The 26967-nt window shown below is 42.6% G+C and overlaps 1 protein-coding gene across 1 annotated transcript in view; it reads left to right on the top strand.

The window, feature by feature from the left end:
• Positions 1-26967, top strand: part of hydin (HYDIN axonemal central pair apparatus protein) — a gene marked incomplete at both ends in the record, with an annotated part of 66572 nt that overhangs the window by 9567 nt on the left and 30038 nt on the right. The window contains 22 exons of the mRNA XM_079224093.1: positions 4527-4728; positions 5043-5232; positions 6343-6442; positions 7912-8030; positions 8923-9146; positions 9299-9366; positions 9499-9740; positions 10483-10583; positions 11877-12012; positions 12363-12527; positions 12644-12796; positions 15882-16120; positions 16228-16525; positions 16628-16771; positions 16903-17046; positions 18134-18226; positions 19081-19301; positions 22525-22687; positions 23432-23641; positions 24586-24768; positions 24889-25063; positions 25773-25891. Coding sequence (XP_079080219.1) covers positions 4527-4728; positions 5043-5232; positions 6343-6442; positions 7912-8030; positions 8923-9146; positions 9299-9366; positions 9499-9740; positions 10483-10583; positions 11877-12012; positions 12363-12527; positions 12644-12796; positions 15882-16120; positions 16228-16525; positions 16628-16771; positions 16903-17046; positions 18134-18226; positions 19081-19301; positions 22525-22687; positions 23432-23641; positions 24586-24768; positions 24889-25063; positions 25773-25891 — 3689 coding nt within the window. The remainder of the gene's footprint in view (positions 1-4526; positions 4729-5042; positions 5233-6342; positions 6443-7911; positions 8031-8922; positions 9147-9298; positions 9367-9498; positions 9741-10482; positions 10584-11876; positions 12013-12362; positions 12528-12643; positions 12797-15881; positions 16121-16227; positions 16526-16627; positions 16772-16902; positions 17047-18133; positions 18227-19080; positions 19302-22524; positions 22688-23431; positions 23642-24585; positions 24769-24888; positions 25064-25772; positions 25892-26967) is intronic.

Here is a 26967-nt window from a genome sequence, read left to right as displayed (position 1 = left end):
ACAAACAAGCAGAAAGCAGCTGCACGTAAACACACATACACACACGCCCGAACCCTCAAAAGAACAAACATGTGCATAGCTGCCGTTTGTGCCGTAATCAAAGGAAGCTGGGGGGGTGGGGGGGTTGAGAAGTTCCCTCGCTGTGGAGATAGAGAAATTATGGGAAGAGAAAGTGAGTGTGGGGGGGGGGGAGGGGGAGGCATTGGCGGGCAGCTATGATGAAAGCTTAGCAATAAGCTGCAGCTCTCCCTGCCTGTCAACTGCTGTCATAGCATCCGGATGCTGGGAGATAATTGCTTTTTCTCTCTGTACACTCCCAATTCCTCTTTCTCGCTCTCCCTCATTTCCTTCTATCACTCATCCCCTGTTCTCTGTGTTGTCTTTCCCCTCTCTCTTCTCCCCTCCATCCGATGGTATCTCACCTCTCTCTCAGAGTGAAAGCAAAGACCAGTGGAACTGTGCCAGGTTTTTCTCTTTTTTTGTTTGTTTTTGTATTCCCTCCTCCTGCCTCTAGGCACTGTACATGATGGAAATCTCAGTGATAATTGGATCGTTGGAAGCAGACGTGAGCCCTGCTTGAATTTGAATGTGTTTTTGTACTGTAGGGCCACGTATGGTCATTGCAACCACTACAGTAGTGTCTGCACTACAGTCTACATTCTTCACAGTCTGCCCCCCCCCCACCCCCCTCAACCAGGACTGGGGTCAATTTGTTGTTGATGCATCTGAAAGCTAAACAAGTCACACTGGGAGAGTTTTACTTCCACCTTTCATGTTACTAATTAGCAATCACGTCTCAAGCCCAGGCAGAGATGGATTAGAAGCTCTCCGATGCAGTCTGCATTGAGCAGGACTAAAAAAAAAACCTAATGGGATAGCTTAGCTTGTAAAAATACAACACATTTGTTTGTTTGTTTGTTTGTTTTTATTCTGGAAGCTAGATCTCCCAGAAAAAAAGCCAGTGCTTTAGTTGATTCCTCAATGAGTCGTACTTCTCTTGTTTTTTGTTTGATAGCGTGCGGGTTCTATTCGTAGGTCTAGTGAGTAACAAAAGAGTCCTTGATCTGAACTCTAAGGAAATTATGTATTTGTTTTTGGGACGTGTGGCACACAAACTTGGATTATGTACGTTTTTCAAGCAATCTCACATGTGAGGGGCCGAGCTGGCTGGCAGGATTTATTTTACCCCAAAAACATGAACCAAACAATAGAACAAAATATGCTGAGAAGTTAAGGGCCCATAAAAGGGGTCCGCTAAACAGAACACAATTCAGGCCCAAACATAAACTGGATAAAACTGGATAAAAAAAAAACACAAAGGGGAACATATTGTAGATCGGATCAGAACCTGCTGTGCATCTTTTGGTGCTTCGCGTCAATGACACCATCAGCCCAGAGCAGGATGTCGCTCGCAAACCGTTCAGTTGAATCAGCAGAGCACTTGTAACTCGTAATTCCTTTTCGTTCAGTTTTGCAAAGCAATTCATGGCAAGTCTCCATGGTTGTTTGGGCTAGAGACAAGCTCTGGAAAGCACAACAATCACAATGAAATGAAACACCCATTGGACCCATTGAGTTGCGCAGTTTGCAAATGAGAAAATCCCCAATGTCACTTTGATCTAATTTTTCAATTCTAGCATTTTGAACGACCAAGGTATCTGTGTTTTCATTCACGCTTGGGAAAGGACTTATCAAAGAAGCGATTAACCACAGAAACACGGGGAGGGAACCCTGCGGTGTTCGGAGTATCCTGAATTCAGACGTCCTCTTGTGTCGCCACCAAAATGTGAAAGAGTTCCCTGTTACTTGCTGGAAACTTAACCTCGTTTGAGAAACGTAACCTCTGCAGGTATACAAATATAAATCATCTCAGGATACGCAGTCTTCCGGCTAAAGTGCCAGTCCTTATGATTTGAATGTAAACAAACATTTCAATTCATTTACATAAGCCTTCGTTCTCGGCGGCTTTATACAAAACCTTGTTTTGCATATTGTTTTTGTTGCTGCTTTTGTTGCTCGTTCTGCTGCTGTTGGAAGTGTGCACACTGTGATGGGGCTCCTTGTTTCCAATGCAGAGATTCATTAGATGTTCTATTAACCAATAAGGACTTATGGTTTTGAAACTTTAACCGTTGTTTTAAATGTGTGGGAAATCACATTTACCTGGAGTCTACTACATTAAACATTTCATATTTATTTTCACCCTGATGTAATCCACATTACTGCAACTCGACACTCCTTGGCAGCATAATGTTTGTTGTTTGTTGTTTTGGATGCCAGTTTTTCCAGGATATTTTGAGAGCCATTTTAATCTCCCTGCGAGACTCCTTTTTGATCCAGATCCAGTCTTTCAAAGCGAGGATTTTCAGCGTGTCCTTGACTCCACTGTGAGTTTCTCCTCTATCCACTGCCCACATTAGGCCCGAGACTCCCGGGGGATCACCAGTGGCTGTTCAGTGTGCTCGGCAGCACCCCGTTGAAATACTGTGTGTGCAGTATGTGCATGTCCACGCAACAACACCTTTAGGACATTACTTTAATTAACGCATTAAAGGATGCTACACAGTAGTATATTTGTCTTCCATTTGCATTCTGTATCGCCTATTGTTTATTCATATGGGTCACAGATTCTAACTGTATAAACCATCTGCCATGTTTTTTTGGCGTTGGTTTTTGTGGGATTGCAATTCAGACAATCCTGTATATGGCATCAGTTCACTCCTGTGAGTCCTGAAGACGTCATAGCTTTTCGATGTGACTTGTTTCTTTTAAATGATTCCCTGAACGGTAGTTTAAGGCCTTTATTTGTCCCAGAATGGCATTTGGTTCTATCAAAGTAGCAATAAACAACACCAACACAGCAAGACACACAAGATAAAAAAAAAACGCACACAAATATAACCACACATAAGAAATAAAAACGCGTGAGGTACAAAAGTTCTAATATTGATGAAAAAGAAAAAGAATGTGCAGTGAAATGGCAGTAGTATTAGTTTTGGCTGGTGGTTGTCTGAGGAGGGAACAAGAGGGCAGGAGCTTCAACTCTTAAGTGCAGGAGGTGGGTAATGTCGGATGTAATAGATTCAGCCTTCTTTTGATAGACATTACTGCTGACTTTCATCACCTTTGCTAATGAGTTTTTCTGTTTGAGGTTGAACGATGCATGCCAGCAAAATGAATGAAAAGGTGAAGACCGGCTCAATGAAATATTTATGAAACAATGTTATCAGGGATCCGTTAACCTTGGCTTGCTTTCTCAGATAAAAAACTAAGACACTGCTGGCTTTTCTTACTCAAGCGTATATTGCTATCAAAGGTCACCTTATTATCAGTTACGACGCCCAAACGATCTCAACATTTTTAATTCTAGGGTTTGAAGGAATTGACACATTCAACTTCTTCTTAACGCCTGTTTCGTCAACAACGTCTCAATGTGCTGGTTGTCTCACTCGACTACGACGAAGAGCCAGTTGATGTTATAGACAATCCAGAGATACATTCATTAAGTTCAGTTGAGTTAAGTTATAATACACATTGTAGAGAGTCACCTTCCAATCGAAAGATCGGCGGTTTCGACCCCCAGCTCCCCTTTTCCATGTCGATGTGTCCAAATTGTTGCTAAAGAGGCTCCAAAGGCCGTGCCAATGGTGCATGAACATGTTTGGTCCTGATGGGCAGGTTGGATTAGGCGCTGCCATCAGTGTATGAATGGGTGAATGATGTAGTGTTAAAGCCCTAGAAAGGAGCTATCAAGTACATTTACCATTTAACTATTGCCACCAGGTGGCTATTGTAGATTGTTTCCATTAATTTAGGAACTGATGATTAATATAAAATATAATGAAAAATAAAGCCTGATCGATCAGCCCAGTGGATCAGCAGCTGGCTGCTGTCAGGGCGAGGGCTTGAGTTGCTCAGTTTGCTTTCAACCTTACTGTTGTAGCACCGTTTTTTTGTTTAATCTCCTTTTGTAAAGAGTTTAGTTCAGAGAGATTACCTGGCTTAAAAGCTTTTTTTTTTTTCGCTTGCGGTAAGAATTTGAGATGTTTCCTTTCCCAGGGTTTGCTGTTGGGTTGATCTCAACTACCTAGTCCCGAATAACAGTGCAATCCTTGCAGTATGATACCCGAAAAGCTGACAACGTGTGGGGGGTTCACCTTTCTGGTGGGAAGTTTCCCCGTCTGTAGGCATGTGCAATACTATAAATTATGTAAATCTAGAAATAATTTTCTGGGTACAGTTTTTTTGCCATTAGAGTATAAACATAGATTGTTTGATTTTTCTGTCTGTGCTCAGAGACTGTTCAAATATGTGAATAACAGTATGCCAAGACTGATATTTTAGATGGTTGAAATATACGAGGAAAAAAACGTCTCCTCACTCACCTTACTTTTTCAGGAGATTCATTTGAACTGGATACCATTTGTACTGGCCTTCATCCCACATCCCATGTGACCCATTTTAGGGAACAATTAAAAGCTCATAATCAGAAGTCTTACAAACACTCCTCCATGTCTGCTGCCCAGGTGAAGATGTGTACATCAGACTGCATGGCCCTTGTGAGAACCTGAACGTCTGCCTTGAGGCCGACTCCGTTCTGTTGAGTAGGACCTACATTTCCTTGACCAGTTTACGCACCGTTTCCCTCACCTACAAGAGTGAGATCCCTCTGAAGTACTACTGGACGACGTGGCCCAGCCTGCAAGAGGAGGCCCTGAGCTTATTGAGGTATGTATGCACACAAATGCTTTTATACAGACAATACAGGATTTTTCTAAATGTTTGGACTGTATAAGCCCCCCCTTTTTGTGACATGTAGCAAGTATAATTACCTGTTGTGATCTTTTCCCTTTACCTCAGCATGTGTTGCCAGAAATAGCTCAAGTGTCCATCACTTTCTATCTGCCTGCTACACTTTGTTCTTCTCTCTGCCTCTTTTTCTCTTCTTTTCTCTCTGACCCTCTCTGTTCTCTTTGTTGTTGTTTTGTGTGTGTGTGTTTTTGTGCGTTTCACTTTCGCCTCCCTTTCCTGCATTTCTCCAGGGAGACCTCAGTGCTCCCGCTGAAGGAGCTCGAGGGTGAGAGGGAGCGGCTGCTCGTTCTGTGCGAGTCCGACCCCACAGCGATCCACCGCCTCCCGCTGCTGTCCAGAGCCCTGCAGGAGCGCAGGAGCCAGGCGGTAAAGGATTACCGGCTGGCCCTCTCACACAGCTGCACCACTGTGGAACCAGCGGTGTGTTTATGTGTGCCTGTGTGTGCCTGTGTGTTCCGTGCCTCTTTCCCAGTATCTCTCATCGGCTACTGATGCAAACCCTACCCATGGATTTGCAGCTTAGTTTCCCTTCTTGTTAAGACTGTACCGCATGCGGATAATAACTTCTCATGATGTGTTTGAATATTCTTTAATTAATGCGAAGGGGTTTATCGTACCTCTATACAGCCTTCTGTAGCAGTGGAGCAGTGTTTCAGTAGCTCGTCCAAGAGCAGGATGGCTGTTTGAAACAGGCTCCTTATGTTAAAAGGACACTAATCGCTACATGCTTTGCCAAAAGATCGGATTTGAGATTCGATTAGTTGCAAAGGGTTATGTTTCAGCTCTGCTTATCAAACATAAATCCCATCCAACTCCTTTATCTATTATTGCACGTGTTTATTGCTTTTTTGATATTTGCATTGTTTTATTCTATTTCTATCCTTATGCACCTTTCACCGAGTCAAATTCCTCGTATGTTCAACGTACTCGGCAGATAAACACTTGTGATTCTGATTCAGGAGCAGGTCACGGGGCTGGGCTCTTTCTGCTTAGGGACCTTCAGGTAGCCTGACCTGTTCTGACACCGCCACTCCCCAACCCCCTTTTTTTTTGTGCCAGTGTCTCCTCCGCTCAAGTCATCCAGGGAACACAGAGAGAGAGAAAGAGAGAGAGAGAGAGAGAGAGAGAGAGAGAGAGAGAGAGAGAGAGAGAGGGGGGGGGGGCGGGGGAGGAAGAGTAAACTCTCTGTGGGCCAGTCCCCACACAAACTTTGAGAGACGCAGCCGTCTACACGTAAACCCACACACACGCACACACAGTTTGTGTGTGTGTGTAGTTGAGGCATATAAAATAAACAGTCGACTTCCACATTGTTTACCACACTGAAATGAATGCAGTTGAACTTCCATTAAAAAAAACATCTCCTCTTCCCACGATGAGGCTGCCACTAACATAAACTATGAATGGTCTCCAAAACCAATCCATTTTTTTCTCTGTGAGAGAATAGGCATTTGCAGTGTGTGCATGTTTGCTTTATAGCCTTTAAGCAAAATGACTAATCATTTTTCTTTTCGTCTCTCTATGGCTCAGGAGGGTGAAATATGGCCCAGGTGCCCAGGACAGTTCAACATCGTCTTCAAGCCCGAGGAGGCCAAGCTGTACCAACAAACCATATATTGTGATATCACAGGTCAGAAAACACAACACTCATTTAGGTTTCACACAGCAAAACACAGCAACGCACGTATCTTTGCGATACTGTAACAACCAAACAAAGTGACATTTTTAGCCAAGCTAATGGGGTAAGATAGGTGTGCAGTTTAACTGGAGACCAGATTATAGCTATCTATTCAGAATTACCATCCAAATCTTAGTCATCAAAGTAGTAGTATGCATATCCATAAGCCCCAGAGACTGTCACGATTCCTTTTAATACAACTTTGATAACATATTGGAAATATCTGAGGTCAAGCAGCCAACTGTACCAGAACATCTGTGGTTACAGATCTCAAACAGTGTAAGGACATGTGGCGAGTTTCCAAGGTTATCTTTCCAATGTTAAAATAAAGATACATTTAGTGTTGAGTTTGGATAATGGTGACATTTGGGATCAAATTATGACTAACTGCCGTTGGGTTAAAGGTCAATGTGTATTACGGCTTACATTTACAGCAATTTTATAGCAACAAACACACAGACACACAGACACACACACACGCACGCATGCACACACACACATACACGCACACACACACACACACACACGGCTCGTTTCCTGAACCAATACGCTCTTTTGTTTGTTCTTCAACTTCTTGGAATTGATTGTTCTAACGAATTTAAGCAGACTGTACACTCCTGCTGTAAATCAATAGCTTTGGCTTTCTCATAAAAGATTCTCCTTCCCTCGGTGGGTTGGTTCAGACAAAGGTCAGACGGACAAGCAAGCCGTGTCTGTCTGCTGGGGTTATTGTCAGAGAACAGCTAGATCTCTTTTTGATGTTCCCTTCTCCTTCAGTGTGTGACACCCACAGTCCAACTTGGCTGAAGCAATGAACCCCTAAATCATCCTAAATGCTGAAACCCGCCGAATGACTTATTGCTACTTCATCTCATTTTCATATGAGACAATGCAGTCATGAGGCCTCAATTTATGCATCTCAACCCAGGTTGAAATGGTTGTTTGGAAAATTTGCATGTGGCCGTCACGTGTGTCTTCTGAGCCGGAGGCCAGATTTACATTCATTTCCATGTTTTCTGAGGCAGTTGACGACCTGACCAGGATAGGTAAATGACAGCCGAACTGGGGACGACCGAACCGTGAATCATCAGCTTGCAAGAAGCTTCAGAAGCTTATTCAAAAGAACAGCAGGATAGAACTCGAATGACCTTTCATAAATTCACAGAGAGAGCGAGAAGTAGAAGGAAGCTGCAGCAAAGTATTCATGTTTGTATTTTTGTACTTCTGATTTAGCACTTTAAACTTGAGACATAAAAACAAACTTTCCCAGTGACCTAAATAAAATTCCAATGTATATATATATATATATATATATATATATATATATATATATATATATATATATATATATTGTTTTGGTTTCTCTGTCTTTAACTTTGTTGTGAATCTCTGAATCTCTCCCCATCTGTGTCTGCACTCAGGCCGTGAAGCTCGGTTACCCCTCACAATAAAGGCCGAGGGCATGGGTCCTAACCTCTACCTCATCTATGAACTGATCGACATGAAGAACATATTCATTGGTGACAAAGACTTTTATGAAGTAAGAAAGGTTGAGCCAAAGTGATCAGTTGTACCCTGCAGAAAATTGTCAGTCAGGACACGCTCGTGATGTGATGAGCTTGATCAAAGTCAAAAGTCAAAGTCAGCTTTATTATCCACACCAAAAGCTTGTGTGTGGCATACTCTCCCTGCCTTTTTAGTGAGTCTCTTCATTTAGTTCAAGCTAAAAGAAAGCTGTCAAAAATCAAATTCTATAAATTTTAACTACCAGAAAAAACCCTGAATCGCTAAGGCCAAGTCACGTCAACTGTACAGAGGGTGAATGCTTGTTGAATGTAATGCAATGCAATGATATAGACACCGCCCCTCTGCGAAACTTATAATGTCGTGTTTTGGTCAACTCTAAGGTTATTTGTGCCTGAAGTCTTTGGTCGGATTCTATGTTGTCATTTTGTATGGCGTTCATGTTATTTTGTCCACAATGTGCAATATAACATATCCAAATATTCCAGTCAGCCTGGATGTGGCAAAAAATAAGCATGTTCCAGACAAATTTGACAAGACTGAAGTATGTATTATACAGTCTTTGTATATTTCAGTAGCCAACTAGATGAGTAACGATGAACAATGCTCACAGTCCAAACCACATGAACGCTTAATACAATTTCCAGTATAAAAACAGTTCATGCACTCATCTCTTTTGAGTACTGTAATAAAGTAAAATTAGGCTCTCAGAGCACTGTGATTTTTCTATCACAGCTGAACTCAAGTGGCGTCAAAAAACTAAATAAATGCAACACATACTTATGACTTGATTATTGACGGTGGGGTAAAACAATAGTAATCAGAATTATCATCAATTTCCTTTTTTACCTTTTGTTACTTTCCTTAACACTCAAGTGTCGAATCAGTGGATCCTTCTTTTTGTCCAGGTGCAGTTTGACAACAGAGGACTGATTGATGCTCCTTTCAGGCTGTCAAGCCCGGACACTACTTTCGGCCGCTGTTTCTCCTTCAGTCCCGAGGAAGGTGTTGTTCCCTCTGGGGCCAGCCAGATTGTGAAAGTCACCTTCCACAGTCGCGTTTTGGGAACTTTCTCAGAGGACTTGCTGCTAACTGTCACAGGACAACCACAACCACTTACCGTAACTTTCAGGTGAAGTTAGCGAGCGTAATTCCGAGCGACTGTGACGGCACGTTCAGATTTATCCGAACAAATGTAATAACTCAGCCTCAAAAGTCGTGTCAGTGCAACTAATCAAAACCAAGGTTTCTCATGACTTGTGTTTTTGTCTTCTGTTTTTTCAGGGGTTGTGTCATTGGTCCCACATGCCACTTCAATATTTCAGAGCTCAATTTTGGAGATGTGGCCTTTGGTGAGCACTTTTTTTTATTTCTACACGAGATATATTATACTCCAGAGAATCCCAACATTCAGAAAAAACGGTCCATCACGTCCGTTTTATGGAACCATTTGTTCCATTTTTCTCATCTATCTCTCTACACAGGTTTCCCACTGACATTGACTTGTACCCTCCACAACACCTCCTATGTGTCAATGACTTTTGCCCTGCGTGTCCTGGGAGACGGGTCGGGGTCTTCCAGCATAACTAGTGCCAAACAGGCGTCCGACGTGTCCAGGAACAATTGGGGAGGCAGTGCTGCTGAAGACCTTCATGCACGGCCTGTGGAGTTCACCATCACACCTGCTGCAGGCTCTATGCGGTCCTTAACAGAAGTCACCATTAAGGTACAGTACATTAATGAATGGAAGGAGAACCAATTTAAAGTAATTCATTTATATTTCTCTCCTAGCAGCATATATGAATTACAGGTAATTTTAAAGATCTGTGCCCAAACTGCACAGTATCTTTTTGTCTGCTAGGCCGTGGTGATTTTATCCTTTGCCTGGCATACTAAGCAGTAGTTGCACAACTAAGCACAATAGGTGACTGAATAAAGTGTAGATCATATGCGACAGTTCCATGTTTACATAATCTTCCATAAAAACTGCACTTTTTTGTTTTACATATTTTGCATTGATTAAACAAATGAGATATGACATGTTAGTGAGCTTTTGAGGTGCTAGTAGGTGGACTTTGGTACTTTTGGCCGAGCCAGGCTAGCTGTTCCCTCCATTTCCATTTTTTCTGGAAGCTAAGATAACGGCCTCCTGGCTTCATATTTAGTACATACGTATACAGACATGAGAGTGGTATCGATAGTCCCAAAATGTCAAACTGCTCCGTTCATGGGTGAAATTTGAATCGTAAATTCTATTTTTCTGTTTTTTTTTTTCCATTTGTCATTAAACTAACTTTCTTAAAAGGACTTGAGAGGATGACGGTAAATTGTCCAGCGATGCAGTTATCACAAATTCTACAGCAATAAACTAAAACCTACTGACTGAAAGTGTGTACACAGTCGTTGGTCACTGTATGTTTTCAACCTTGTGTGGTCTTATACTATAAACACGTGTATTATGTATACAGGTGACACTGTGCTCCAACACAGTCAAGAGATACAAGCTGGCGCTGGTGGTGGATGTTCAAGGTGTCGGAGAGGAGATCATGGCTCTGCCTATCAATGCCAGGTCAGACACATTAACCCTGTTTGACGTGCACACAGACATATTCATACATCTATTCAAGTGTTGTGGTTTCTCGCGAGTCGCAGCAAAAATGCTTAAAGTTGCTCTGATAATTGTAGCCTACTCATAACTTTGGATCTGATATAAAAGGCTTAGGTACATTCTGTTAGTTTTACTGATAAGAGAAAATAAAAAGGATGAGATGTATTTACTGGGTCTCCTTTAGAAAGTATTTAACATGTGTATATGTTTTCAATAAGACATTTATACATTTCATTTGTGATTATCAAGTCTCGTCACAATGGCTAAAAAGAAAATATAAGGTGTTGCAGAAATGGCAGTAAAAAATCAAAAATGTTTATTCATGCCCAATTTTGCTTTTAATTTATAGATGAGGCCCATTGTGAGGCCTCTTATATAATTGGGTCGCGATGATTTGCCATCTTTTTTAAATTGGGTCCAAGAAAAAAGTTTGGGAAACACTGGTATTGCAAATAATATCCATAGACCAAGAAAGTCAGGGAAGGTCTCAGGTTTGAGGTTACGTTAAGTATCATAAATGTAACTTTGCACATTGAGGCCATAAACAGAATATTGGATCAGTTGTCCTGTATCCCCCTCACCCTTCTTCTGCCACAACACTGTTTGATCTTATCCATTTTGAAAAGATACTTCATAAAAAATGAATGAAAATGAATCACCATCGGTTCCTCCTAGTAAAATGGAATATCATCTGCTCTTCTAAAATTTGTGTCGCCATTCCATTGACAGCAGAGGTTCATCTTTCTTTTTCCAAACTCTCCTGAAATCCTTTCCCTGAAAGCAAAGTGCCTTTTTTTCCTGGCAGTAACCTCTGCTGTGCTTCTGGCTGTCACTGATGCTTTGACGAGCTGTGAATGTGGTCCATTGAACCTCCATACAGATTTCGACAAATCAGTGGCATATGTGTTCAATATTCAGAGCCTCCTTTGCATAATAATACATTTGAATGTCACCTGCACCATCACTCAGAATAGGGCAATGGTAATCTGATTTCCTCACAGCAATCACCGTAATTGTAAATTTATGAATCGTTTCTAATTAATGGACTGCAGTTTTGGCATGATGTAATGCAATTACTTGTATCGTGAGAGACTTCAGCGATATCTCAACGGACAGGCCTCTTTTTCCTAGTGAGGCTAGTACTAATACTAATACTCTTTCTTTCAATAATGCAATTAGTGTTGTGAATTATAAATAAGCCACAAATTGTTCCTTCTCTTATCCTCTCTCTGCGTATTTTCTCTCTGTTAATAGGTGCGTTGTTCCTAATATTGTGGTGGAGACTCCAGCGTTGGACTTTCAAAGGTGTTTCCTCGATCACCCCTATAACCAGCGAGTGCGGCTCACCAACACCAGCGCTCTACCCGCCTGCTACGGCATGCTTGACCAGGTTCAGTAGATCTTTGTAATACATTATTTATTTGTGTGGCAGGGTCCTCATAAAACAGTGAACTGAACAAACACAAAACCTGTCCTGCCGACACATGCATATTTAAGACTACGGCTCAATACAAAACCATTTATGTGGAAGGGGTGAGCGGCATGATTAAAAAATAAATTAAAAAAAGCTTCCAAATGGCCAACATTGAAATTGCTGTCTGCCAACTTTGACAAGGTGAGGGAAAAATAAATGACTTCCAGGACTATATATCTCTTTGCTTTCTATCTATCGGTATAATAGATGTTGAGTCTGTATGCTTGCATTAAAAAAGGAATTTCTGTCTGTCTCACCTTCTACAGGAATACGAGGAGAGTCCGTCACTGATTTTTTCCAGTTCCACACCGAGAGGATTGATTCTTCCTCACAGTTCAGAAGAGTTTCCTGTGTTTCTGCTGGCTAAGGCCGTCGGAAGGCAGCGGCACGCTCTCCGCATTGCTGTGTTCGGCAGCGTCCAGCCCCCTCTGGTCTGTGTGTGTTTCTGAGTGTGAATAACTGTTACTGATTGAATACTATGTGAGTTTGGTGCTTGGTTAATTCTGTTTCTCTAATCCGCCTCTGTTTGGTTTCTGTTCTGTTCCAGGAGGTGGTCTTGTCATGTATCGGGCAGGGACCGATAGTTCATGTTCAGAGCCCGAAGATAGACTTTGGCACAATCCCGGTTCTGACAGACGTTACCAGAACCCTGCTCCTGTCAAACCAGTCTCCCATTCCAGCCCACTTCACTGCTTGCATGGTACAAACACAGCAACACAGACATATAAAATGTAGAAAACCGAATAAAACACTTCAACGCACATTCAAATAGGGATAATCAAGGTAACTTTACGCGCCAGGGGTAGAATGTTACAGTAATTAAATGGTTATAGCTGTGGATTTAATGGATTTAATGGATTTAATGGATATCTGTCGAGCCACCGACCCATTCAGTGGCTAGATTCCTTGTGCAAACCTTCTGTTTGTCTTCCCCTGCTCTTGTGACTAATTGATTTTCAGTCTAATTTGATCTGTAATTAACGAGTTAATAGGTTCAATACTTGGTTAGCTCTTGAAATAATTAGTTGCCAGTTCAATTGTATTTCTCTCCTAGGAGAATAAGTGATTTTACCTCAGAGTGTGCTCACGAACCAGCCAGATGGGGACATTTTGTCAGTTCCGGATGACCATGAATGAAATAGATGAGCTGAACCTCGGAAGCTGGTTGAACGTCGCTCATCTTGTGCTGTCTTGTTGTTTCTGGCGTTTGTCACTTTTTATGCACAAAATAGTAATTTGTTATAGTGTGTAGGATTCAGTGGAATCTAACGGTCTGTTTGCAGACTGCAGCCAATTGAATACCCCTCTACTCATTCCTCGATTAGCACCAGAGAACACTATGAAGGCTCACGTTACCGCAGTTTCCCAAGCAGTTTCCCAAGCACGTCTGGAGAACTACGGTGACCTTCAGCGATCATAACTGACTAATGTTTGGTTTGTCCGTTCTAGGCTACTGTAGAAAGATGACGGTGCAACACTGTGACGAGGACCCGCTCCCTATGTAGATATGAGAGATTTAGATTTCTTCAGAACATTTTTTTTGTTCTTCCAGACAGAGCCCAAAGTTGGCGTTGTCTGTGCAAGAGGATCTGGCCGGCAGGGATCCTCCGGATGTCAGCAACTCGCGTGCAATGCATCCTGGTACAATTAGATACTGTCGGCTCAGCTCCACAGGCAGGAGAACTCCGTTTTCTCCGTCACTGATGAAATCTATTGTTTCAATTGATTACATTTACTCTCAGCACAGATTGGACATCCACATAAGAGGTGATGAATTTCCCCTTTAAGATTGAATAATGAATGTTCATCAATGTAAATAGTGCTGACTCAGTGTGGATTAAACTTTACCCTGAGATATAAGGGTATCCACCTGGAAAAACTTGCCACTTGAGATATGACTCAATACTTCTTGCAGTTGTGTGACCCTGTCCTCTCCTCTGAGGGGTGGAGTCCCCCCCCCCCCCCCCCCCCCCCCCTGCCCTCTCAAGAATCAATCGATGCAGATTCTCCTTGAATTACATTACATCTCGCTCAATAGGCTGGTTGAGAGCCACACGTATAGAACCGATGACTGAAGATTGCGGGGGATATTTTGGAAGGCATCCACACTTGCTTGTCATCAAAGTGACCATCCGTGAAAAATTAACCACGACTCCATCCTTTATCCGACTTTTATTGATTATTCTATGCTCTCTCTTCAGTTTTCGAAGCACCTCGCAGCGGATAAGGGGGGAAAAAAAAACCTTTAACTTATGGTGTCAAAGATATCTCGACAGCCAGTGTGCACCGTGAAGAACAGTTTTCAAGCATAGCATAGCAGAGGAAACCCTTTACCTCAAATGGAAACAGATTTTTCTTTCCTGTCTTCTCTGTTGATAAAGACAGACACATGATATGGACAATGAATACCGTACGCCAATGTCTGCACTCTGCGCTAAAAAGGGATCGGTTGGAAAATTCTGATGTTATTTTAGTCTGTTTGTGGGCTGGCAGCCAGAAACATGAGCCTCGCGATATTCCAGTTACATTATATTGATTTTGTCGCACTGTATAAAGTTTGTCAGGAGAGTCGGCTGCGGTAGTCTCTTCAGCACCAATGCAGGGTTCACGCGGGTTTGTGTGCTCATCTCGACCGCTGTACAGACCGATCCGGATCCTACGCCCTCCTGACTTGTGCCGCATTCAAAAGCAATCGATGCTAATTAAGCTGTGGGATGCAGCAGGTTTGATGTGATATTGAGATTCCAGACATCTTGCTCCTCTCTCCGGGGAGTCAACCCCCCTGCTCTTTCTCCTCTTCTGACTCTGCCCACCCCTCCACTGTGATCACCCTTGTATCGACCCACACCGAGTTCGCTTTCACCGGCTCCCTTACCCGATCATACCAATGCTGAGAAAGTGATCTATGACTCTTAAAGTCACTCTCTGGTCAAGTGTTGCCTGCATCTTCTTCTTTTTCATTTTTTTTAATGTCTGCAGGGCTTTTCTCCAAGGAAGTAGCTTTGAACGGAGACGTCAAACGGAAGCAATACAGGAATGTCGATTGCTGTATTTGACTGAAGACATTCTCCTCCTCTGATGAACTATCTGCCGTGTTGTCCTGTCGGCATTGAAAGTTCCCAAGCTTCACTGCGTCTTTGGGAAGCTCATTCTCAACGTTCCAGCCATTCATCATCAGAGTTGCTGTATAAAACATTGATCGGGATCCCGAACACTGCTTGGTCACACAGGGCCGTGAGCACAGTGGAGGGCTTTATTGAAGAACTGGAGATGAACATTAGTTTTACATCTGTTTTCTTATTATGCTGAACTTTACTCATGAATACAATCAAACAATCTGCAGAGCTGAGTATTGAGTTTGCAGCATTCCCTATTTCATGCTCATATCAAAGAGAGTAGACTTAAAACAAATCACATTTGTCTTTTATATATTTAAAAACACATTTTAATATGAGATACACTCCACCTATACAACTCTACCCATTATCGTAATCATAGATATTTTGTCTCACTTATGTCAGGCAGGGAGCGACTGCCCTACTTACACCTCTAGGATCTCATGCTACACAGAGATATTGATGCGATTATGTAGCTACGTGATATGCACATCTATCTTTCCACGTCCGTGCATAGCGTAGGCCTCAATGGCTTGTGCAGCACAGTTAGAAGAAAGTGCCGTTCCCAGAGGGAGACATTTTCATCCCTCGCATCCTGTCGGAGCAGACGCTTCAGCTCCACCGCGGTCAGACTGTATAGGGACTGTGATTATGTTTCTGTTTCTTCAGAGCCGGGGAAGGTCCTTTGGGCGAGTTGAGCCCAGTGAGGGGGAAGTGCCACCCGAGAGCCAGCTGGAGCTGAGAGTAGTAGCACACCTGAAAGACACGCTTCACTTCCAGGTCAGGCTGGAAGTGTCCATCCGGGACGGCCAAGAGCACACTGTGCTTCTGTCTGCCACAGGCACTGGCACCACAATTGTCAGTGACAGACCATTCGCTCCCAACCTTGACCTAGGCACGTATTTAAGGTAGACACATTTTGACTCAATAACAAATTACATGGTAATTTACAACTGAAAATGTAGCACTGACAGGATGCCTCACCTCCTTTGCTGTCTTCTGTACGTCCCGTAAGCCATGCGTCATGCCAGTACCACTTCAAGCTGACCAATCAGGGTCAGCGAACGTACCGGATGTACTGGCGGAGCGACGGCTTCCTGCCCTCAACAAAAACCCGAAAAAGGGGCAGCTTCTCCGGCCAACCCGTCCTGCCCCCCATCTCTGCTCCCAGAAAGAAGGGTATCTTGAGCCGTGGGGCTTTTCCCTCCTCCAGCGAGGAGAAGCCGGTGTTCAACCTCAGGCCTTCTCGTGTGGAGCTCACCCCAGGCGGCTCCGTTGACATGGTGCTGACGGGATCGGCGGACTCCCCCAAGGTGAGACAGTTGGCTTGCAGGCCCAAAAGGGAACAAACCCAAGCTCTGAATTTTATTCGCACACTGTACATGTACAGTTAACGTGTTCTTTTCTTCACCAAGGTTGTACAGGAGCGCCTGTTGTGCCATGCCATTGTGGGTGGCCAGGGCTGTAGCGAGCTCATCATGTCTGTAGATGTTACCTGTCGCTTTGTGGCTCCCATGGTCAGCATGTCCTCCAGGCAGCTAAAATTCTACCTGGAGAAGGTTGGTCAAAAGGTCATCTCTCCGGGATACCTTTATTCAAAACTATATTATTATATTAGTAATTAGTTCTGTAATGTATCTATATATATATATATTACTGTAGTGTATCTTTATTTATATATGTCTTACAGGTCCCAGGAAAGAGTCTAAAGCCCCTATATAAGAAGCTCATCTTGGAGAATGTGTCGTCTCTCTCTCTGTGCGTGGAGCTCTCTCTTGGGGAGCCGTTCTCCCTGTGTGAGGCCTCGGGAGCCCACAGCCCAGCTACCACTAAGGTACACAGCTTTGTTTTTCATGTGCCAACAGGAGAAGCCTATGGATTATAGTGACACGTAGCCCTTTGACCTGGCACAACCATGAATTGAAAACTTAACTTGAATATTCTGTCGTCTACCAATACCATGTTGTTTGTGAAAATAACTAGGATATTGTCAGGTTTTGCCTGAAATATATATATATTTTTTTTTAACTTAGATTAACTTTACTATAGATTTAAATTGGCTAGTTTTATATGTAAAAAAATATGGACCTCCTAAAACCTCACCTCAAAAAATCCTAACTATCCCTTTTAATGTGTTAGCTTGTAAACCTTTCTGTGTGTTTTATTTTATTTCTTTTTTTAATATTTACACCAACTTCTCCTTCTAATTTCTGTCCGTTTTCTACCTCAATCAAAAATGTTGATGCTGTCAGAGCTTCCTACATCTCAAGAACTGAACTTAAATTATCAAATGGAAAGTACAATTCAGCAAAAGGATTGGGAGGAGACATGTTATTGAGTGAGTATCACTGCAACCCAGGACTGACCTAAAACCTGTGGGGAGGGAGCAGTGAGAAGTGTGACTGAGTGTATTCATGGATATCATTTTGAGCGTCAACAGTCAACATAAATGCTCATGACTGATTGATATGTTTGAGTTTGAAAGTGTCAGAACCGTGATAGATGTTCACATCATACGTTCCCAGAATACCTATGTTTTCATTTTCATCAGAGCTCTAACTTCCTTTCTGAGAGTTGATTTATATATGGGATTTGGATTCCATGTTAAAATGTTTTTCAAGCCCATGGCAGGTTCCTGAATGGAGCACAAGAGGAGCGGGACATTTTTATAAGCTTGGGTCCCATGGCAGGATAACAATACATGTTCCTTTAAGCTGTGTTAAAGTGTCTTAAAAGGGTTGTGAATTTATGCTTTGGGAGTCATCCTATAAAACAACCTAAATGTAATAATTTTCCATCAAGCATGGAAGACCAGGTTCTCAGACAATGAGAAGTCTGTGATCATAACTATTGCAAAGTCAGCGGGTTTCCTTCAATACCGTTTATGTTTTATATTTTAACGACAGTATACCTTTTCCCAGTCCATGGTTTTAGGTGGTGGGAAGCAGGCGGAGTTGTGGGTGTGCTTCAATCCAATTTACTGTCAGGATCGGGTGTCACGAGTCGTGGATAAGGTAACATTCTTGAAAAATTCCTTACACAATGCTTTGCTTTTTCATCTTGGTCAGATGACCTTCATAACGCAGCATATTTTAGCACAGATGGCAGCGCTTTCCAACATGAGTTTTAGGACTCCCATTGGGTTCTCCAGAGCATTTAAGGATAATATACACTAAATGTAGCCGTTCTCTTTTAAAAACTATTAAATAGTTTTGGATTCATTCGTTTTAGTTCATTTGGAGGGTATTTTCACCTCCAAATGAACTAATCTGAGGCCAATACCTTTGATAAGGGGTCATGAGTAGTACTGTTCATTAAAGAGGTCACAAGCACAGTGGTGCAACGTAATTACATTCACTTGTTACATCTAAAGTACTATATGATACATTTCCACAACACTTTACTTGAGTATTTCCCTTTCATGCAGTTGGTTGTATACTTCTACTCTACGACCTCAAGTATTTTACTTTTCACTCCACTACCACTCTGACAAAATTTCTTTTCAGATTACAGCTTTTCATACTCTTTCTGACCAGTGAAAACCATGCCTCTCCAAATCTGTTTTTCATGTAAAGTTGACATGTTGCATGCTTCTCACAGGACAGCAACACTTCAAATGTATGAAGTTCTTATAAAATGTGCTGCATTGCTGTAGAATAAACTACCCAACAAGTATATAACGGAGTTACAATTAGCACTACTGTAAACATCTACATCAGTAAAAGGCAACACACACTACTGTTGTTTTATTATCACTAGTGTTTTTACTGATGTAAATGATCTGAATACTTCTTCCACACATATTTACCATGTCACATCAAATATTTTTGACAAATACATCTCCGTCATTGACATATTATTTCCCCAGGTCCTTGAGATCCACTACCAGGGACACCCACAGCGAGACACGGTGGAGCTGCACGGCGAGGTCCACTTCCCCAACCTCCACTTCTCCACCAGCGCGGTGGACTTTGGCTGCGTGCTCAACTGCACGGGGACTCGTCAAGAAATCTCGATCACCAACTGTTCCCCGCTGCTGGTGTCCTACCACTGGGTGTTTCTGGCTGACCAGGAGCACGGTGCCATTAGGTATGCATGGCACCGTACCCACTGAGAGGGTACACACATGCGGTTATATCAGTTAACATTCGTGCCACGTGTCTACGGAACATGCAGCCTTATTAATGTTAATTTGACTGGGTTGTGGAACTCAAGGAAGCGCCTTGGTTCAGTGAGACCTTTTCTTTGTTTAGAATAAGCAGGGTTTAGAACTGTAGTATCCCGAATAGACAAGATTTCAGGGGCAAGAGCAGAAGCCCAAACATATATTGAAACTGCCCATTGGGATGAGTTAGTACAGTAACTATACATTTAACCCTCTGAATTGAAAGCCAAATCCATTATAAATTCTTTGGGGAAGACACATCTACTGATTGTGTACTTAATGTTACATTGTGCCTCTCTCAAGCCTTTGCTCTGGCTCCCCTCCCTTGAAATGCACTGTGAATACTATAGCAGTCTGTCTAACCATGGCCTTGAACCAACTAACTGCTCGAGCGCTACAAGATTTATCGCCCTCCACCGTCTTTTTCCCCTCCTCTCGCTCTTCCATCTATTGTTACTCCTCCTTTTTGCTCCCCTCATCTCAGGCTTTTACATTACCTATTTATCTTTTCCTTTTATTCCCTCTCCTCCCGCTCCCCTGTCTCTACTGCCTGAGCTTCTGCTCACTATCAAATCCTTATCATCCTTCTCTTCTCTTTCCTCACCCTCTCCGTCTTGGATTGTGACCCCTACTAACAATCTGTCTCATAGGCCGTCCTGCTAATTAAATGGAGACCTCACTCTGCGTGCACACACTCGCTCTCCAGAGTCTCTCTTTCTCCCTCACAAAACCCGCTCTATCTAGCCATGTTCAGCTAATTACATCCCTATCAGTAATTACACCGCAGCCTTTGGAGAGAGGGATTTCAATAGAGCAAACTCTGTTCTATCCACCTATCCCACTCATAGATGGAGGCAATACAATACATTTAAATACTGTAACTTCTCAGTCTTTAGGGCCCAATATTTCCACTGTTGATCACTGGCAAACAGAGTGACAGAGTCATCTCTCACAGGTGGAGGACGTTGAGTTTAAGCCTCGGTGGACAAATGCAATGGGGCGATAAATATTCTTGAGCAACTTTCCATGGTCACACATTCAGTCTTTTAAACCTGGAATGGAATGCTCCTTTTTTTTCTCAAGCAGTATGACAGACAGAAACAGCCTTGGGTTTTCTGTTCTTGCATTGTAATGTAAGCATCATGGTCCAAGGATGGAGACGTTATTGAAATATTTCTGCTCAGTTTTTCTGAAAAATCTGAGGTTATTAAAGCACATTTAATGTAGTTATAATGGTTATACGTTTGTTTGTTTTTAAGGACACAGAGGCTAACCAGATTAGATTAGATGAAGTTACATTTGTACTGTCATTGCACACAGGAAGTATAATCTCACAAGTTTGGACTGCAAACAATAGTAAAGAATGAATAATAAACCAAAGAAGACTGTATTGAAAGACAGAAAGAAACGGATAAAACACTGAAGGTGAATAGATACTCAAACTAAATATAGAGAGACACTAAGCCTCATGGTGTAAACACAGCGTCACCTCTGGCCGTGACATGTTGATGCACGCAACCGTCTGATCTGGAGAGCAAATGTACTAATAAGGAGGGTAACTCCTCTTGCATGGACTAAATGACACATGTCTTGGAAGAAGCTCATTTGCATGGGAGACGAGTGAAACTGGCCATCCTTGCTGGTGCATTTGTAGTTGTTAATGGGAAACCGTAAAAGTGATGAAACCAAACGTAACATATGTGCCGTCAGCTGTTTGATAAAAATGCATAAACATTTGCAGTTTATTTTAAATAATGTATATCAGCGTTGAGCCTCTCTCTCGCCCTCTCTGTCGCTCTCTCGCTCCCTATTACTGTATCTCATACACACACACACACACCATGTAATCCCAGTAGCCATTTGTCTGTACAAATAGAATTTTCTCGACATCAAGATCCTTTCCCCATCACTCCTTTTTTTTATCCCAGCAGTCTGCAGGAAGTGAGATGTTTGTGGTTCAGTAGTCTTTGCTGTGTAGATTATTAGTGAGACTGAACACAGGGAAACGGTCAAACACAGTCACACCCACACATGAAGTAAAGAATGGATGGAGGAGAGAGAGACAGATATGAGAATGTCAGAGTGGGCTATTTCTGTCTTGAGCCGTGCTCTTGCAGAGTCATCATCTGCTGTCTCACCATCTGCTTCTCTGTCCGCACCAGTGGGTTTTAAACTCTTTCCAAAATAAATAAATATATTTTTGTTTTCCCATGAATGGTTTTTCGTGGGCTTTTATGAACAGTTATCCACCCAAATTGCACCCTATTTTTCAAGACATTGACCTGCAGTGTTCAGTTGCTCCAACATCTTACTGCTGGAGTACTAATTTGTGATCTCCCCAAGGCCAGACATCAGGCCAGCCTGTCACAGCGTTCATCACAGACTGACCATACAACAGTGCCCCCTGCTGGCGGCTGTCCTAGCCTCCTCTCATTAAAAGCTGACACACCAGGGCTATAGCATTATAGCATTTTTGGGAACTTACTAACAAATACGTGTGCAAACTTGAATGCTGCCTTACATGTATGAACGCTCTGAAGCTCACACACACACAAATACAAACACACACACACACACTATGGCAATGACGTGGCCGGTGTTTGGTGATTTAATATAGAAGTTGTGCAGCCCAGCTTTGAAATGGCTTCACTCACTAAATCTCTTTCATTCTCTTCCATGTTTATTCAGCACTTCACTGCAATCTATCCTGACCTGTTTCCTGCTGCTTGCCTATTAAAATTCCTCTTAATTATAGAACACTCTGTTTAATTAACTTGATGGATGCACCCAGTCTGATCCTACAGGGAAGGGGAGGGTAGAACAGAGAGAGAAAATGAGAGTCGGAGTTCTTTGGGGTGTGGGTGCTAAAGATTGTTCTTCTCCACTTGGGCATCACAATATATGTTAATGATTTATTGGATATACAATGGATGCTTATATAACTTACTGTTGTTGTAATACATGCGTTACCCTGCGACCTCATGGACATCCTGAGGCGTTCACTTCCACATAATCTTCTTGCCTCTTCTCAAGTCTCTTCTCATGATTGCCTCTTGCCATTGATTTCCCTAATGTTTCATTTATCGCATCGTGGGGGAAAATAAATACCCACTTCAGGGATGTTTTATTATCCTCTCGCCCTCGTAGAGAGACAGCGATGCTGGAGGCAGAGAGGGAGCCGACAAATGAGACCAAAGAAGAAGGATGGATGTCCTCTAGAATGCCTTCTCCTGCCTTTTCAGCTCCGTTCAGCCCCGTGCTTCGTGCAGATGAACCGAGCGGCGCAGAGGGCCCTGTGGGTGTGAAAGAGGTACGCAAGTGCTCGCATGTAACCACAAGATTTCAAGTTTGTCAGTGGATGGAGAGCGCCCGCAGCTAGTGGGCAAGTCATTCTGTCTATTTGCTGCAATGCTGTGGAGGAAGAAAATATGCACACACACATTTTTGAATTATAAACCTCATTGTGGAGTTCCCATAGACCATTCCACAGTCGTAAATGTAAACATCCCAAATGTGGCCCAGTTTATTTCCTGTTGCAGCCTATGTGGATGACATTAGCTGGCAGGAAGTAAACATGGAGCCAAGCTGTTCCCTAGCAATGCAATTACGTTGAAACGGTCTATAGATTGTAAAAATAACATTATTGTCGGACCAACAACGGATAAACAAAGGCATTGAGTATGGAACTATTAAGTCATTGATTAATGGAGTAATTGTGTTTGCACTCAACTCAATAGAACACACCACACACAAGAAATTACACCATATATTTGCCCCTTATTGCCACAAGTGGGACCCAAACGCGGCACACGCACCAAAGTAGTGTTGGTAAGAAGGAGTTGTACTGCAAAGGGGATGAGGTTGAGGATGCTGATGGCAGGCATTCAGCAGCAGGGGTAATGGTGCTGGAGACACACACACACAACAGACAAGGTAGTACTAACAAGAGCAGGAAAGAGGAAACGCATGTCTCAAAATGCCCAATTATCCCTTTAACATGAGCGTACAATAACAGCAGAATCAGTAAACAATTTCCACCTGTTTGTGCCTCTAGGTGTTTGATATCCTGCCGATACACGGACATCTTCAACCTGGGGAGCGGCAGCAGGTCACTTTATCTTTCTACGGCCACGAAAATGTCAGCAGAGAGGTGGTCGCACAGTGCCGCGTAGAGGACGGGCCGGCCTACGAGATCCAACTCAGAGGAGAAGCCTCGGTAGTCAGCTACAGCCTTGACAGTACGCGTATTGACTTTGGTCTGCAGGTATGTAAACAGACCCCCTTTACCCAGACTTAATCTTCTCAGATCGTTAACTCAACAGGCTGTACCAATCAAATAGTTATGTTTCGGTAGATGTCCCTAGGATACACATTATATAAAGACATAATATATACTGTTGAGGGTGGAATCAAAGGTTGTTGTGGTTTTATCCACGACCAAAACTGGTGAGAGGGAATCAAATTAACTTTGAATGTCACTGCATAGTTTTTCACACTTTGGTCTTTTGCACCTCTTTAAGTATGCAAGCCATCCGGACCAGTTATCATTGATATTCAAAACAAGGGCGTATTGATTTCTGATTTAGTTGAAATGAGCGATTCAGCAGAACATTTCTCTGACCTTCCTGTCTGTTCAGCACTATTCTTTCTCCTTTCTCACTTGCTCTCTGTCTCTTTCTCTCTCTCTCTCTCTCTCTCTCTCTCTCTCTCTCTCTCTCTCTCTCTCTCTCTCTCTCTCTCTCTCTTTTACACCCCGTGTTGCTTTCCTGGCTCAATTAGATGTATCCATATTAGTCAGGAAGTCCTGAAACAACCCCCTGTGTGCATACACAAGTTACCAACTTTGAACGTTTTTGTCACTATTTTCTAGTTTGTCTCCCTCTCTCTCTGACTCTTCACATGTAACACCCAGATACCAGTTCCAGTATGCTCATGTGACAGTAACAACTCATAAAGTAACTTAAGACAGTTATTACCATAAACCAAGAGGTTTAAACGGAGGCCGACGTCATGCATGCTCTTTTCTAGAAACCATTACTGTACTGTATCATCGTTACAGGGAACCCAGTCCACCAAAGAGACACCAGGTGGAGTGGTTTTACCAACACCTTCTGTTTGCCACAAAACTACATCACATTATCTCCAATGAAAATGAAAGCATTGACAGTTAGCAATGCAGTGTTTATCTCCCCTCTTTTTCTTTTTCAGCTGTTTGATCACGAAGGGGAAGCTGAGGTGATCCTGAGGAATACTGGCAAGATGGGTTTCGACTTTAGCATCCTACACCCTCAAAACGAGGAGGCAGGTGGAGAGAGGGAGGCCCTGGAAGAGGTACAAATTGAGAACGGACAGGAAGTCGTCCCAGGCCGGCCCATGGTCATCCCTGCTACGGTGAGGTCATCTTGGGGCTCTTTCAGATGTGGGAGGGTCATTTATTATGCAGAGGATTTAGTTGTTTTATTTAGCATATTTTCTGTGTGTTTTCTTTTCCTTTTTGTGTGTGTATGTCAGGGTTACATTGATCCCGGTGCGGAGCAATGTCTACGTGTGCTCTACCTCCCAGGGCTCCCCGAAGTGTTTGAGAAGCAGCTTCAGCTGCGGGTGGCTTACCTGCCACTGCAGGTCATCACGCTGACTGGAGAGGGAGTGTTCCCAAGAATCTGCCTGAACTTGCCACAAAACCTGTGTATGCAAAGCATGCTCCCATACACACAGACAGGACCATTCTGTTACTCAACATTTACAATAAAATATCTACTATTATGCATATCCTTTTAGCCCAAAACTGGAATTCTTGCCTCACGGTTGTATGTTTACACAAAACCCAAAAATGTCCAAATGCAATTGTGGAGTCAGTAATGTAAAGTTCCCTTATTCCAACTCATCAAACCCAGTAAACAGCAGCAACTAAAAAGTGCTAAACATGTGGTGTAACAGTGTTCCAGGGAATTTCTTCAAATCTGGCACAAACGCCCACTTGAACTCGAGGATGAACTGATTACATTTTGATGCTCAAAGATCAAGGTCACTGGGACTTCATGTCCGTCCCATTCTCTTTTAAGTGATATCTTAGGAGCACCTGGAAGGAATCTCATTACATCTTACCTGGACAAAAGGATGAAGTTAATCGGATTTGGAGGTCAAAGGTCACTGTGAACTCACAAACCACGTTTTTTAACTCAATAATTCATATGAATTTCTAATTATGACAAATTCACACATATGTTTAGTAAGATAAAATAATGATGTGATGACATTTTGGACGGACATGGATGTAAACTGCAAGATGACTGGTTGGCGCAGGCATACACATACTGTGCGGCGGTAACTATGGTTGTATTAGCTGACACGAATATAACTCATCTGCACTGATTGGCGCCGTGATTCCCTTGCAGCAGAGGAGTGTTACAGCGATGCGGTGCAGCAGGCCAGAACAGCTGTGGAGGAAGAGGAGCTTAAGAATGAAACTGCGACCGGTGGAGGAGCAGCAACTGAGGCCAACCGCACCCTTACAGTCAGTGACGAAGACCTTTTTTTTTTTTTTTTTTTTTTTTTAATGCAATTTTCGAGTATTGTCTTCCAAAATTGGTGTCATGTAGGTTTCTAAACACACTGTATGTGGTGTCATGGAAACGGTACAATGCTTTGTTTATTACAGGAAGAATAAGTCTCGAGATGGACTAAAAACAATTTAACACAATACTAAATAACATAACCCGAAATGTTGTTATGTTAATGTGTTGAATATGTATTAAGAAACTGTATAAAGTGTATAGTGCATATTTTCTTTCCATAAGGCTTTGGCAGTACCACTACGTCTGCTATTAGTAACCAACCTATTCCACAGGGTTTTCTCTGCTTCTTATCTGTGCATTGATTTTTCAGGGAGTAGACAAGCCATTGAATTACAATGGAAATTGCTATTTTCTGCTCATCCCCTCAGTATTTATTCACCGTTTTGTGTGTTGCCCCAACGACTTCCCTGACATTTCCCCCGTGACTGAAATGAAAAGGCAAACATTTTCCTTTGCAGATAAGGATGGGACAGATAAGGACTGCGATACCTTTGCATTAACTTACAAATTGGCAATATTACCACGTTAACCACAGAAAAAAACTCTGGCCTCAGGGAATTTCTATTCCTCGGCCTCTCGAGAACCTCTCATTCAACTTGACATTGTGCTCCCTCGGGTCCTCCTGAGCATCACGTGATACTGGTGCAATGCCAGAGTGTCTACGCGTCATCTGGGTGCAGAAGCTCACACGAACATTGACGGAGAGCGAGCTGTACCCAGGATGCCGTTTTGTGACAGTTGATAGAAAGTCCTCCTTTCAATACATTACACTATGCACACAGCCCACTGCTAATAAATAGCTCATCGATCTCAAGAGCTCACACTCTGTAGTGTGAAGTCGATCGGATGAAAGGTTGTCTAGAAAATGGATGCATACAGACAGAGTCAGAGACTCATTCCATTTCAGTCAGATGGTGTGGAAATAAGAGAAGAGGAGGGCAAACTGATTCATTTACTGTTCCAAGATTTTGCTTGGTTATTCATTATTATATTTTGACACCTATAAATGCATTTT

This window comes from Taurulus bubalis (genome assembly GCF_910589615.1).
Source record: "Taurulus bubalis genome assembly, chromosome: 9".
NCBI classification, from domain to species: domain Eukaryota; kingdom Metazoa; phylum Chordata; class Actinopteri; order Perciformes; family Cottidae; genus Taurulus; species Taurulus bubalis.
The sequence above is the reverse complement of the archived record's forward strand: the minus strand, read 5'-3'. Positions and strand labels throughout refer to the sequence as shown.